Source organism: Schistocerca americana, chromosome 4 (genome assembly GCF_021461395.2).
Source record: "Schistocerca americana isolate TAMUIC-IGC-003095 chromosome 4, iqSchAmer2.1, whole genome shotgun sequence".
In the NCBI taxonomy this organism is placed as follows: domain Eukaryota; kingdom Metazoa; phylum Arthropoda; class Insecta; order Orthoptera; family Acrididae; genus Schistocerca; species Schistocerca americana.
The window spans coordinates 576,071,362-576,087,808 of NC_060122.1; the positions used below are offsets into that span (position 1 = coordinate 576,071,362).

The 16,447-nt window shown below is 40.7% G+C and overlaps 1 protein-coding gene across 1 annotated transcript in view; it reads right to left on the reverse strand.

Moving 5' to 3' along the window:
• The window catches only part of LOC124613623 (nephrin-like), a 441,549-nt gene extending 426,049 nt beyond the window's left edge, over positions 1-15,500 (reverse strand). Inside the window, exon 1 of the mRNA XM_047142339.1 lies at positions 14,803-15,500. Coding sequence (XP_046998295.1) covers positions 14,803-14,926 — 124 coding nt within the window. The 5' untranslated portion in view covers positions 14,927-15,500. The remainder of the gene's footprint in view (positions 1-14,802) is intronic.
• Positions 15,501-16,447: the final 947 nt, after the last annotated feature.

The following is a 16,447-nucleotide window of genomic DNA, read 5'->3' on the forward strand; positions in this document are numbered from 1 at the left end:
TCCATCTATGGACTTCGCTAATAATTATAACAACGCTGGTCATTGACACATCCAATCGACCACAAAAACAAACAGTGATTCGCATTCGCCCGTTCGCGTTTATACTTCTCCGCTCTTATTTCACCTCCTCCTTTTGCCTTCAGGAAAGTATTTTATTTCTAGATGCCATAGGGATTCACCTGGCAGAGACATCATGTATACTATGCACATATTCGAAAATCAACTTACATTTCTTACAGAAATCAGCTTAGAATGTGATCAAAAATGTTCAAAAACCAACTGGGATACATTTCAAAATCATATAAATAATTGATAGACCAACCTTCGCTGAATGCTACGCGCTTTGTGAAACAAGGATTTCTTTCTTCAAGAATAGGAATTTGCCTCCACCTGAAATTGCCTCCCGGAAGAGATACCCCGGTTTGACAACCCCCCCCTCCCCCGTCTTACCGATCGATCCGTGCCTGCCAGTTCATGTTCGTGGTATCCTGAATAAGTGGACCCAACTCATGGTAAAAATAAATCACAATGCACCAAAGAACCACTTATGACTCAAACTATATTCTCCTCACGTATCACTGGGTTGTCGACGCGCTCAACGCCTGGAATCATTCTGAAAGAGGCAAATTCCCATATAAACTACACTACACGGCTCCGGACAGCTCCTGACCACTGTGTTTACTGACCAGAGAAAAAGATGGGGTGCAGTGATCAATGACCATATGTGAAGTGACATACTCTAAATGTCTATAGTTCCATGGCATTGGGTTCCCTTCACAATATTCGGTCGTAAACTGGAAAATAATGGACATGAAGTCACTTACAGCTCAAATCCCAGTCTAGTTTGAAACCGACTGTCAGTGAGAAGGCGTGATACCCGCCTCCGGCCACTGTCTATTAGTAGGTTTTACGCGTGCTGCACTTCAGGCGAGTCACTTGGCTGCGAATGATACACCGTCCCTGGTAGACACGTTATACAGTCTACGTTGATGCACCATCAGATTGGTCCATTTCAGCGATTGGGCGCCTCTGGATACGATCGCTTTTTCCCATCTACATCTACATCTATATACTGCAAACCACCATCAAGTGCACAGCAGAAGGCACCGGTTATCAGTGTTTCTTCCGGTTCCCTTAACGTCTGGAGTGTAGGAAGAATATGGTTTGAATGTCTCTGTGCGTACTGTAATTATTCTAACCTTATTCTCACGACCCCTATTGGAGCTATACGTAGGAGTTTGTAGCAAGTTCCTAGTTATCATTTAAAGCGGGTTATTGAATCTTTGTTAATAGACTTTCTCAGAATAATTGACGTTTATCTTGAAGAGGCTTGCAGTTCAGTTCCTTCAGTAACTCTGCGACACTCTTCCACGCTTCGAATAAACCTGTGACCATTCGTGCTGCCCTTCTCTGTATACATTCAAGATCCCGTGTTAGCAGTATATGGTACGGGTCCCACACACTTGAGCAGTATTCTAGAATTGGTCTCACGTGTGATTTTTAAGAAATCTTCTTTGTAGACCGACTGCACTTTACCATTGTTCTACCAATAGGCCGAGGTCTACCATCTGCTTTATCCACGCCTGAGTCTATGTGATCATTTCTATTCATATCCATACAAATTGTTATACTCACGCATTTGTATGAGTGGGCCGATTCCAAAAGTGACTCACTGATATTAGAGTCACAGGAACTACGGTTTTTTCGTTTTGTCAAGAGTACAATTTTACATTTCTGAACATATTAAGCACGTTGACAATCGTTGTACCACTAAAAAATCGTATCAAGATCTCAGTGAATATTTATACAGCTTCTTCAGAGACAACTGTATCATCTACAAAATGTTTCAGGTTACTAATAATATTATCTAGAAAGTCATTAATATATAACATGAACTGAAAATGTCCCAATACACCTCAGTGGGGAAAACCCATTTGTACTGCGCACATGCACACCATTGACAGCCATGACTTGCATCAGCGTTGGAGGGTTAAGTGACTGCCTGGAGCCAGTCTGCATAGTGTACAGCGCTACAAAGTGGCCAGGATTTTTTTCCTGATGTGTGTCAGCTCATTTAGATAGAGTATGTGGTCTTAGTATAGAGCAACCAGGGCGTGAAAAGCTACCATGGCGAGCACAGTATCACAATATTGTATGAAGTGGTTGATCAGACACTGGAAATACAGAAACATGCCTGAATGTACATGATACAGAAAAAAATTCACCGGCAATGGCGTTATTTGGAATTACTTTTTGCAGTGATGCGCCCATTGCACAATAATACGTCGACCCAGACTGAAAACATTTGAGGTGCTGGGAACCATTAGGGCCTACAGCTTACCGTCATCAATCTTGAAATTTACGGAGATGTGCATGCTTCTGACATCTGTTGACCTTATGATGAACCAGTTTTTTCTACAGGGTCGTATCCCAGTTCAATGTGAATTCACTGCTTCGCCTCCTAAAATAAGGAGCTACAACAAAGACAGTTTCATGCAATAATCGATTGTTAACTTTCTTATGTCAGCATTTCAGCTTACTTCATCAGTGAAGATAGACGTTTCTCTTTGCGATCTGCCAAATGACTTTCTAATTAAAAAAAAAAAAAAAAAAAAAAAGAGAGAGAGAGAGAGAGAGGGAGAAGAGAGAAATTGAAATTGCGGGAGTATATGTGAAAACAGTTTCGATTAAGGAAATTCGCGAATATTTCGGATATTTTGGGGTCAAGAATCCGAATAGAGGTCTACCAAAGGAGCACATTCTGATCTGTGCAAAATGTAAAACAACGAAGAATTCCTTGAGTTCACAAACCAGAACTTATTCCAGATATTCGCCGGGTAATTATCAGCAATGATCAACGACATGAGGATGCAGAAGGCAATGGAAACCACTGCATTAAAGACACGTAACGTGTATCCACAGGACATGTGGCCTGTAATTGAAGAACTGTCATGATGATCTCTCCATTGGCAAAATATTCCGGAATAGTCCCCCATTCGGATCTCCGGGAGGGGACTGCCAAGGGAGAGGTTACCATGAGAAATAGATTGAGTAATAAACGAAAGGATAACGTTCTACGAGTCGTGGCATGGAATTTCAGAAACTTGAACGTGGTAGGGAAACTAGAAAATCTGAAAAGGGAAATGCAAAGGCTCAGTCTAGATATAGTGGGGGTAAGTGAAGTGAAGTTGAAGGAAGACAAGGATTTCTGGTCAGATGAGTATCGGGTGATATCAACAGCAGCAGAAAATGGTATAACACGTGTAGGATTCGTTATGAATAGGAAGGTAGGGCAGAGGGTGTGTTACTGTGAACAGTTCAGTGACCGGGTTGTTCTAATCAGAATTGAAAGCAGACCAACACCGACAACGATAGTTCAGGTATACATGCCGACGTCGCAAGCTGAAGATGAACAGATAGAGAAAGTGTATGAGGATGTTGAAAGGGTAATGCAGTATGTAAAGGTGGTCGAAAATCTAATAGTCATGGGCGACTGGAATGCAGTTGTAGGGGAAGGAGTAGAAGAAAAGGTTACAGGAGAATATGGGCTTGGGACAAGGAATGAAAGAGGAGAAAGACTAATTGAGTTCTGCAACAACTTTTCGTTAGTAATAGCGAATACCCTGTTCAAGAATCACAAGAGGTGGAGGTATACTTGGAAAAGGCCGGGAGATACGGGAAGATTTCAATTAGATTACATCATGGTCAGACAGAGATTCCGAAATCAGATACTGGATTGTAAGGCGTACCCAGGAGCAGATATAGACTCAGATCACAATATAGTAGTGATGAAGCGTAGGCTGAAGTTCAAGACATTAGTCAGGAAGAATCAATACGCAAAGAAGTGGGATACGGAAGTACTAAGGAATGACGGGATACGTTTGAAGTTCTCTAAAGCTATAGTTACAGCAATGAGGAATACCGCAGTAGGTAGTACAGTTGAAGAGAAATAGACATCTCTAAAAAGGGCCATCACAGAAGTTGGGAAGGGAAACATAGGTATAAAGAAGGTAGCTGCGAAGAAACCATGGGTAACAGAAGAAATACTTCAGTTGATTGATGAAAGGAGGAGGTACAAATATGTTCCGGTAAAATCAGGAATACAGAAATACAAGTCGCTCAGGAATGAAATAAATAGAAAGTGCAGGGAAGCTAAGACGAAATGGCTGCAGGAAAAATGTGAAGACATCGAAAAAAATATGAATGTCGGAAGGACAGACTCAGCATACAGGAAAGTCAAAACAACCTCTGGTGACACTAAAAGCAACGGTGGTAACATTAAGAGTGCAACGGGAATTCCACTGTTAAATGCAGAGGAGAGAGCAGATAGGTGGAAAGAATACATTGAAAGCGTCTATGAGGGTGAATATATGTCTGATGTGACACAAGAAGAAACAGGAGTCGATTTAGAAGAGATAGGGGATCCAGTATTAGAATCGGAATTTAAAGGAGCTTTGGAGGACATACGGTCAAATTATGCAGAAGGGATAGATAACATTCCATCAGAATTTCTAAAATCATTGGGGGAAGTGGCCACAAAACGACTATTCACGTTGGAGTGCAGAATATATGAGTCTGGCGACATACCATCTGACTTTCGGAAAAGCATCATCCACACAATTCCGAAGATGGCAAGAGCTGACAAGTGCGAGAATTATCGCACAATCAGCTTTACAGCTCATGCATCCAAACTGCTAACATGAATAATATACAGAAAAATGGAAAATAAAATTGAAAATGCGCTAGGTGACGATCAATTTGGCTTCAGGAAAAGTAAAGGGACGAGAGAGGCAATTCTGCCGTTACGGCTAAGAATGGAAGCAAGGCTAAAGAAAAATCAAGACACGTTCATAGGATCTCTCGACCTGGAGAAAGCCTTCGACAATATAAAATGGTGCAAGATGTTCGAGATTCTGAAAAAAGTAGGGGTAAGCCATAGGGAGAGACGGGTCATCTACAATATGTACAACAACCAAGAGGGAATAATAAGAGTGGACGATCAAGAACGAAGTGCTCGTATTAAGAAGGATGTAAGACAAGGCTGTAGCCTTTCGCCCCTACTCTTCAATCTGTACATCGAGGAGGCAATGATGGAAGTAAAAGAAAGGTTCAGGAGTGGAATTAAAATACAAGGTGAAAGGATATCAATGATACGATTCGCTGATGACATTGCTATCCTGAGTGAAAGTGAAGAGCAATTAAATGATCTGCTGAACGGAATGAACAGTCTAATGAGTACACAGTATGCGTTGAGAGTAAATCGGAGAAAGACGAAGGTAATGAGAAGTAGTAGAAATGAGAACAGCCAGAAACTTAACATCAGAATTGATGGTCACGAAGTCAATGAAGTTAAGGAATTCTGCTACCTAGACAGTGAAATAACCAATGATGGACGGAGCAAGGACGACATCAAAAGCAGACTCGCTATGTCAAAAAAGGCATTTCTGGGCAAGAGAAGTCTACTAATATCAAATACCGGCCTTAATTTGAGGAAGAAATTTCTGAGGATGTACGTCTGGAGTACAGCATTGTATGGTAGTGAAACATGGACTGTGGGAAAACCGGAACAGAAGGCAATCGAAGCATTTGAGATATGGTGCTATATACGAATGTTGAAAATTAGGTGGACTGATAAGGTAAGGAATGAGGAGGTTCTACGCAGAATCTGAGAGGAAAGAAATATGTGGAAAACACTGATAAGGAGAAGGGACAGGATGATAGGACATCTGCTAAAACATGAGGGAGTGACTTCCATGGTACTAGAGGGAGCTGTAGAGGGAAAAAACTGTAGAGAAAGACAGAAATTGGAATACGTCAAGCAAATAATTGAGGACGTAGGTTGCAAATGCTACTCTGAGATGAAGAGGTTAGCACAGGAAAGGAATTCGTGGCGGGCCGCATCAAACCAGTCAGTAGACTGATGACAAAAAAAAAAAAGAAAACTATTCATAGCCCAAAGAATTCTAAATGTAACCTGGCCCAACAAGCTCATGTAAATAGGAGTTGCTCCCAGTGGATATTGATAACTCTTAATTTGAAGTAATATCATGAGACGGCTGTAGAGCAGTTGCGGCAGGATGAAGTCATCAGAGTGTGGATTACTGCAAGTCACTTCTCAATAATATAAACGGTAATTTGTTAGATCCTTTCCATTACATCATGAGTGATGAAGTATATTTTAATATTTCACAGGCCACGACGTACTGGGCAACGGTGAACCCTAACCTTGTGTGGGAAAAACCACCCCAAGATGAAAAAATCGGCGTGTGATGCTGTGTAAGAGAAATGCACATAATTGGAACGATGTTTTTTAGCACTATAAAAAATAGCTCTGAACACTATGGGACATAACTTCTGAGGTCATTAGTCCCCTAGAACTTAAACCTAACTAACCTAAGGACGTCACACACATCGATGCTCTAGGCAGGATTCGAACCTGCGACCGTAGCGGTCGGGCGGTTCCAGACTGTAGTGCCTAGAACCGCTCGGCCAATAAGGCCAGCTTCACACTACCCTCAGCGAGCTTGCAGATATATAAATCTTCGATGCCATTTCCTCTCCGCTCACTGAATGTGAAAGACAGTACAGCTTCTTCCAGCAAGTTGTGGCTAAGTTCCACACGTGTAAGGTATCCCTAAAACGAGAACATGATGTCTTCATTGAGGAACGAAGTGTCAGTACACATTTATGGCCACCACGTTAGACGGATCTAGCAACATGTGATTTTTTCCTGTAGGAGCACTTGAAGAGCAACGTCTTAGAAACAAATCCACACGAAATAAAGGAGCTGAAAGACAACATCAGCATTGAAGCTGCCGTCATCAATGTCCGAACTTCAAGCCAGTTGTATCTGAATAAGCTTAGATGTGCACAGCTGTGTACTGATGATGGAAGGGGTCACTTTCAGAACCATTTGTTAATGTATTTCTCACTACATTTTTCATTGTAAATAAACAGTAAGTCCATTTCAGCTCTTCGTTTCTGTAATTTCACACCAGTTCGTTGTACTTATACGGGCTACTTGTATCTACGCCACCTTCTTTATGTGTCAGCTCACAAAGTGTGTATGAAAATTCGAGGAAAACATTCTCACCGATTTCGCTGATATTCATTTCCATACAGGCGCAAAGGTCGAAGCATCATTTGGTTGCTTTGTTCTGCTCAAATTTTACTTGGGATTGGCAACACAGTTTAGTTCCTACATCATGTACGTAGCAGTAGTCCTTCGCAATCGCAGGTTTATCGGCAGGTTTATCTGAACATAAAGCCAGAGAGTGATGATAACAAGGACTTTGCAATGTTGGAAAAGCTCATAACTCTGTGCTGGTGCATTTAACATCTGCTCTTTATGTTCTGATTCTAGTTTGACAAACTTCATAGCTATCAAAAAACGCTATGTTACTAGTCGATATAGCGATATTTTGTGTGTGAACAACAAGAATCAAAATAATCCTAAATATTAGTTAGTATGTTATAAGACAAAGCGGGTACCTTATTTTTCATAGGATATATACAATGTTGAGACTTGCTTCAAAACAAGTCAGAGCTATGAGACTGCTGGTTTGTCTACAAATTTGATTTTTTCAATCATCTGCTATTCCCGGAAACTTTTATCTGTGTTTCGGCGGCCTATGGTTCTCAGTGCCTCATTTTGTTTGTTCCGCACATCAGGATAAAACCCGTCAACATTTAGATAAAAGCACAGCAGCATACATTACAGCTCACATTACCTATGCAAACACATTAAAGAATAGTATTTGGTGGGAGATCTATGCCCATTTTACAGAAAATTTACTTGTTTACAAATGTTGTCATTTGGTTTTCTAACTGATAAAGAGAAATTATTATTAATTTTTAATACTACTCATTTCTATTCATCTTGACTTTTAATTAAATCAACTTGCAAAACTAATTGAAATATTCTTTAGGGTATCCTCCGTTACAACATCAGGTACAGTTTTAGGTCAGTTCAGGGCTAAATTTGCACTGAAGGAACGTCAGTAAAATAGAAATTATTTTAGTAATGTTTCTTCCCAGCTCTGTTACTAAAATGAGATACATATTACAATAAAATGTAAGCGTCAGTAATAAAGCAATTTCGCATCGTAATAAATAGAAAACACAAAATCTTCTCAAACGGAACGTATTAAAAACTTTGATTCTCATCTCACAGGAAAACCTCCTTTCGTGAGAAATGTTTCTGAAATGAATATTCTTCCCATTAATAGCTAGAGTGCTTAGAAGTGAAAGGAAACAATCAAATCTGAAAAACAACCGACGTCAAGCTGTGTTACGGCGACTTTAAGGAGAGGATGCTTAAGACTATTCAGTAGGTAACTTGTTTGCTGAAGTTACCATGGGAAGATGAAGCGGTATATTAGAAAAATTGTCATAAAGAAAGAATATAAATCATTGGTTAAAGAAGCTCTCTGGAATGATTAAAAGTAGAAAAGAGTGCTAGTTAGCGGATCAGATATTACCAAAACGGATAAAAAAATAATGATACGTCTAAAATTCACTTGATTAACTTAACGAAAAAGATATAAAATCCAAAAACGATAAAAAATCGTAGCGTTGGTTCTCTTCAGTTTTCCACATCTAGAAAGTGATTGTTATTCATAAAACACAATCTCGCGCAAGAAGGATAAAATAGTCTTAGCTTAGGTTCTCCACAGTATTCCACATCTAGAAAATGACTGTTGTTCATAAAACATATCTGGAGATATAACGCATGAAATATCAGTTTCGAACCCTTTATCCTGAAGAACACAACACCAGGCCTGCCATGGTTTTGTTCCCTGCGAGCTCCATACGAATGGCACTCGTACTGTAAATGAGCTGTCTGCTCTTAGGGCGGCAAAGGAAAAAAGCGAGTGATTGTTATACGTCCAGTAGACGTCCGGTACTTCAAAGCCAGTGCACGGAGACGTAATAGACAAGATGAGCATTGAAGTTAAGTTTAATTAAGTATTTTGTCATTTAACTCAATGTTGCGTTCATCTCATATACAGTAAATGGAAGTATGCAGTCTCTGACAGAAAAATAAATTTCGAGCTAGTTAGTACCGACAGTCCTCTCCGTTACGGACGTTTGCTTAAGTGTGCAATAATATTTTTATCTTATCAAAAACATGGTTTGCGAAGAGTAACATTAACAGACATGCGATGAGTTAACTGCTGTGGACGATATGTGTGTCAGCAGTCGTCGTGTGGATGACAAGATCTTCACTGACACGTTCAAAGTTTGGGTTTCGGAAAAGATTTAGGAAATGTGAGGCACTTTTGTCAGGTAAGATAGTTTGAAGATAGGCATATCTACAATAACGTAATTTACGTTTGGAAAGCATTTAACAAAGGTTAATTGAGCACATTCTTTAATATTCTCCAAACGGGGAAATTAGTTTTTCTTCAACTTGTATGACAAAGGACATGACAGGGAGGCAATGGTTGAGATGCAGGGAGACAACTGTAGCGAAAGTCCCGTATTGTTGTTACGCATGCAGTGGAAGCAGTGAAGGAAACCAAACAGAAATTCTTAAAGGAAATTATAGTTCATGGAGAAGACAACAATATTTCCCTCATGACAAAAACTTCAGGAGATTAGTTGAACAGAAAAGCGGCGAATGCATTTAAAGTTTTTCAGTGTTGGCTGCATTTGGCTTCAAACTTCTATTGGATAGCTGCTGCAGAAGTGCTTTGCAACATAAAAAATAAATATTTACTGTTTCTCAACTATTCTTTCATGGTATCATTTAAGAATTAATTTTGATAGGATCTAATATAATAGCGTGTTAAGGTACACTCTCTTTTCTGACATTTGCCTTTTTCCAAAACTGCGATTAGTTAAGAAAAGAGGGCAGCGGGCCAGAACATCTAAAATCGCTCATTGCCTTCGAAGAATGTTCTATAAGAGAAACAGAATAAAGTAAATCAAAGTCGAAGGGAAGGAAGACAAGGCAAACATTATCTTTTAGAAAATAAACATTTCGTTCTGCAGGTAGTAAATTGCTAAAAGCTCCTCGGAAACTTAATCCGCTAAATAGTGCATTGTCCAATGGTGTGTGTATGATTTTGATGATGTGGTGAACGTAAAGGATAGTGACTCGAGTACTGCGGACTATGAAGGAGTACGACGTAATCTCTGTGACAAATAAATGCTTAAGAATTTCACGTTCATGCTCTTGTCCGGCTCATGCGTTCTCTTATCACAGTTTTTACTTGTTGCTCAGTGCACATCCGCGAAGTTAAAATCTCCCTACTGAGGAATTAAGTAAAGAGGTTTTAATAAAGGAAGTAAACAGAGAAAGTTATAAGCAAACCTTAGAATCAAAAAGGAAAGAGCACCAGTTACGGTAATTTTGACAACACGATGGTGATGCCCGTGGAAACAGTACGGAAAACAACTAGCGTACCATTCGGTGACTGGTATTAGCTGACAGTTGCGTGGTTGACAGCAGAGCTTAGACGTAGTAGTTTACAGTGCGAAGGACGCAGGAAGGAATTGCCAGATTCGAGGAGGGTAACTAATTTCATTTCAGTACATTTCGCCCCATTCATATGAAAACACCCATTACAAAAAATGTAAGCTACAGTAATTCACCGGCACCGTTCGCCCTCTGGTACTATTCCCACATTCTCCGTGAGAGAAATTCTGGTTCCAGCACTAAAAAATCGTAGGTGCAAACATCAGAAACAATGAAGGTTTGTGTCAGTTGGAGGCATATTCAAATAGTCTACAGTTTAAGGCCACTGCTTTCCTTTCGAAGAACAGGAATTCGTGGTTAGAAACCCGGTGAGGCGCTGGATTTACGCATAGCCCGGTAGTCCGCCCCCTCCCTCCCCTCCACCCCTCTCTCACTCTCTCTCTCTCTCTCTCTTTCTCTCTCTCTCTCTCTCTCTCTCTCTCTCACACACACACACACACACACACACACACACACACACATATACGCATTCCTGTTCGTTTCCATGTTGAAGTCGGTTGGGGGACCATTTAGGTATAGCTGTCAAGTTAACGTTCAAATAATTCGCATAAAGGTTTACATCTTTTCAGTTGTCCCTCGTTTTCGTTGCCAGTGTTCTTTACTTTCCTCTTTTAAAACAGCTTTCTATGCAACTCGATGAGCGGCTTGTAGAAGTAAGTTATACACAAAATATGAAACGAGCGATTCAACGGAAAAAGGAAGATGACGTTGAAGCTAATAGATTTGGTGAATAGTTTTCTAAATATGAAAATGCTGATCTGTATCACCCGATTAGTAATAGTAGTATTAAAATCCAAGATAAAAATTTTAGATGATTTAGTGAAAACGTTGATAGCAGTGAAATGTTTGCTGACAGTGGAGTAGAGTGTGAAGCGCAAATGATACATTCGTTGGTGTTAATGCTGAAGGGGCATTGGAGGTAATTTTTGTTTTAGGCTTTCATAAATTTTAGGTCAAGACAGACGGTTAGAAAACTAAACAACGTTGAACATCGACAGGAAAGTGGAAGAGGACGCCAAAAAGTCTCTGGTCTCGTCATGAAACCACCCTTCGTTCGTATATGATTTTCACTTTCACGACATTTTCGCCAATGAATAAACCCTCCAAGTGATGGATGACTTCAGTACCACTTTAGATATTCACATAATTTCAGACCACGAAGCTCCGAATGGTACCACGCGTGGTCACCACAACACATTCCCATTATGAACTCAATGGCTCCATGGAATAGGATCACGATGCCATTCAAATTACTTTTAACCTTTCTGAAGAAACGAGAGACGTGAGCTCTTCGAGTACTGCTCGCATAATGATTAGGGAACGTAAGTTCCCCACTGGATGGAGCGTGTCAGTGGCTACAGGAATACGTGCAATGCGATGCAGATCATGAATACGTTAGAGTGCAACTTGACTTGGAGAAGATCAATATTCAATTATCATCCATCGACAGCTTCGGTCTGTGGATTATGTAGTATCGAAATGGTTGCCTAGGCAAGCACTCCTTCATTCCACTTAGCATGGATCTGTGTGTGACCAAGTTTGTAGTTGTGGTTCTAGTCCGAAGACAAGTCTTACGCTGATCACAACGCTAGCCAATTTGTGCAAACATCTCCATCCTTGCATAACTACTGCAACCTATATTTTCACAGTACCCCTCACCCCTCCAACCAACCTCCTCTCCATTGTCGACGATGCATCAGCCTGTGTCCTACCAACCTGCAATTTCTTTCATTCACGCTGTACCAAAAACTTCTTCTCTCTGATTCTGCCTAAACCTCTCATTAGGTACTCTATCTGTCATTCTATCTTAGTTATTCCTTCAGCACACTTTTGCAGCATCTCATTGCACAAGTTTATGTTCACTTGTTATTTGTAGTGTTTATCGCCCACGTTTAACTTTCATGTAAGACTACACTCTAAGCAAATATTATAATAAAATATGTTAATATGTTTCTCCTTTTGAAAAGAGGGTCTTCTTCCTATGGCCTGTTTGCATGTTATATCATCTTTAACTCTGGCATCGTCAATTATTTTGGTGCAGAAACAGAAAAGCTTGTCTGTTACGTTTGGTGTCTCTTTTCCTACTCTATTTCCCTCTGTATCACCTTATTAATTCCATTACACTCCATTAGCTTTGATTTATATTTGTTGATGTTCCTGTTAAGAAAGATTCGGGTAAGAGTACCAGTCACGGAGAAAATGCCGGTATCCATTCAATCTTTTATTGGAGTCTAATATTGTAACAATTTATCATTTAAGCTTCTACTTATTAAACATTGTAGGAATAAATGTATTGGTCTTAAGACGGTCACAGTAAGAACGATAGTAAAAAGGTGTTACCTCTTATCTGCCAAATGAAATTTGATATTTCAGTAGGTGTTAAGTCTTATCGCCAAATGAAAATTGCTATTTCAGTAGCAAACACTTTAATTAGATATAAACAGATAGTGAAGGAAGACCATTCCAAGTGTATTCGGGCGGGATGTGACCACTTGTTATTGGGATATTCACTCACAGTAGCCAAACATATACATTTCGTTCTTACACTGTTAATCCGTGCATTCTCTGAAGAAATTCGTTAACATAATAAAGTTTTTGAGGCTCGTCAGGTATGTTCAGAATCTACGACTAGTCACAGAACTAGCTGGTAACACATACGATTAAGAACACAAAATATCATAAATATTTCCTCTGTTTTGAAACATCCACTACAAAACTAGAATAGATACACTCGTTCAGGCAGCTGGTTATGGTTTACTGAAATAAACCTAATGTTAAAGTTTACTTAAGGCAATACTTTATTTGTATACTATTCCTAAGAAACATAATTTAGTTTTACTGTCGGCAAAGCGATATGTTTTTCAGTAGTCAGATACAAGTAATTGCATTTTTGCAGAAATCTCTTTCGTTTTTACTTAGTTTCCTGTTTACGGAATGATCATTAGAAATCGATACATATCAAGTATAATTATTAGCGTGTCATGCACTATCAACCAAGATACCACTGACGCAACAATGACGTTATATTATGTACCCAAGTAAACCAAATTTCAGAGATTTTATCCAGTTTGTAACAAAGAAGACCTCGATGAATAGTTGCTAACACCTCATTTTAAGTTTCAGCAGCTCATGACATGGAAGGCAAAATACGTAGCAAATATGCAATCAGTTCAGATTTTGCAGATAATAACCATGCCAGACCTACTACGTGATATTTTTCCGTGTTTCATGAAACGACCTCCATTGAATGAACTGTTTTCGAGAAGCTCAGGAGAAAACACTGAACAAAAGAGGAGCAAACATCAGTATTTTCTCTGGATACATGTTACGGGCGTCTCCGTCTCTGACATTTCGAGACGCTCACAACAGAGCACGAGAATATTTACATTTTTTTTCAAATGATCATAACACAAATAACATAGCTCCCCATATGAATTAAAAACTGAAGTCTGATGTGACGTTTCCACAGATGAATTTATCTCGAAGATCAGTGACCTCACGATAGGTACTGAAAGCGCAATAAACCACGTGACACGCTATGTTCAAGTGCATGAATGTAACCTTTATAATTGCTACTCAAACTGTAAATTAAATGTTCACGGCTTTATGCGACAATATAGACGCTGAAATGCCTTCTCTTACCTTTAAATTTCAGGCACAAGGGAGGACATCAGTTAGTGTAAAACATTATGAAAGTGATTGATGTGTCTCTTACGTGTTGTACACAGTGCAGGACGAAAGATAGCCGTCACAGTACCGAATATAATGGTCCGGCTTACACGTTAGCGATCTGACACACGTAAACGACGCAAAATACGCTTTTGCAGGTTAACAGTTTTAATCTCGCTGTGGCTTCTACGTAATAATTCTTCGCACCCACAGTAAATTCGTTTAAATGGATGAAAAATACCATGGAATGGATATAAACGAAAGTTTTGCTACACTGTTGACATCATTTGTAACCATCTCCTCCAACCCTTCTGCGAGATGAATAAGTACATAAATATTTGATGTCGTATAACCAGAAATGAGATGAATGGTCGTCTGGATAATCGTAGGCCACAGAGAAATAGTCCAGTTGAAAGTAAACAGACCCTTTCCATCTCCTTAGTGCCGTGATGACACTCATTAATATTAATATGTATTCACTAATGATGAACTCATATCAGTCTTGGCATTCCACGTTAGAACTTTTTGTAGTTAATTTTATGTGGAAAAGTTGAAACATGATATTTTACGAGGCTTTTGCAACAGCCGAGGCTTGACAGTAAAATTAAATGACATATTCATTCAGAAGTACAAATAACACAATAACATACCTGTTTCGTCGTCTAATATCTTTGAAGTGATACCGTTGGCAAGGATCACCAAAAGAACGTAAACTATTCTGTTGCAGAGACAACAACAGTTCAGGAGAGAAGTATACTTCTTCCGTGGTCTCATTTTGATTTCATCCGCAAAATTTAGACGCAATTAATTAACAGATAAATCAGCACGTCTATCATTACGACTTACTTTCAATCAAGATCACTTGAAAACTTATGCTCCCTAATAAGACAGTTTTTGACTTTGCGACGCTTTTGGTTAACTGCAGGTGTGATAGTGTTGGTGTTATGAAAGCCGAATGGTACTGGTTTCCTTCTCACGCGATCTTTGCGGTCCATCGGAGCAGCGCTTTACGCGATCGTTCCCGAATAATTCATGAGCGGAGACTACGCAGTTTGCTATCGATTCGCAGAACGCGGCGCAGGTTTTGTATGAGAGAGGGAACGGTATACATTTTAATTAAAAGTCTTGTTACACTAAGCTGGTGCACCCCGCGGCATCCCCCACGAGCTTAAGTGCGCGTCGACGACGGGAAGCCTTATAGCCAAAGCACCGAGGCTGTCTCAGGACAACAGCAACGAGCGCCGACCGCGGGCACGGCACGGACGAGACGCCGCACAGCGCGGTGGTCTAGTCGCCAGGGGCTCGGCGGCGGCCAGTGCAGTTCTGCTGCACGAGCGACCGGCACCTAGCGCAGCTGCTGGGCCGACTGCGACACGCCGGCCGAGGGCGGAGCCGCCCCCACCGTACCATCCCGAATCTTTCCGGAAACTGCCGACCGACCGCCGCGAGGAGCTGCTCCCCAAACCATGCGAGCGCGGTCCGCGCGCTCTCGCCGCGCGTTTTAATGTGGCGCAGTTAACAACGCGCGCCCTCCCTCCAGGAGCTATAATTAGTCGCTGCTCGTTCCGCAAGTCTGAAAGCTTTCCGGGTCATGCGTGACGACATGAGGCTGAAAACCCAGACAGGAGGGTGGCAGGATGTCGCCAAGTACCGGAACTGACAGCTGCGAGAGAGACTTTCCGTAAATTAGAAATTTTCCACATACCGATTGTGGACCGAGGCTGCTGATATACTGCTGCGGGTGGTTATAAAACTTTAGTTGGATTGTTGTAGCTGTGTCGATTCACTACGGACACCCCGTGCTCAGCATTTCAAGCAGAATTTCGGCTCTTCGTTGTAGAGATATATTAGTTCATCTTTGTCAAAACGGAGAACCCAGTGCGGTGAACTTGTCAAGAGAGCGCAGTTACACGCTGCAGTCACAGTAATATGACCGCTGTCCTTGTTGAACGTCAACGTGCAATAACCGCTCATAGATAGCCGGTAGAAGCACAACAAGTGGAGGTTCAAAAATGGTTCAAATGGCTCTGCGCACTGTGGAACTTAACATCTGAGGTCATCAGTTCCCTAGAACTTAGAACTACTTAAACTGGACTTACCTTAGGACGAAACACACATCCATGCCCGAGGCAGGATTCGAACCTGTGACCGTAGCGGTCGCGCGGTTGCAGACTGAAGCGCCTAGAACCCCTCGGACACTCGGCGGGCACCAGTGGAGGGCACGCGGTAATAAGTGATGTCGTGATCTCAGACAATTTAAAAATTTAATTAACACTCAGATCAAAAAGAGAATTA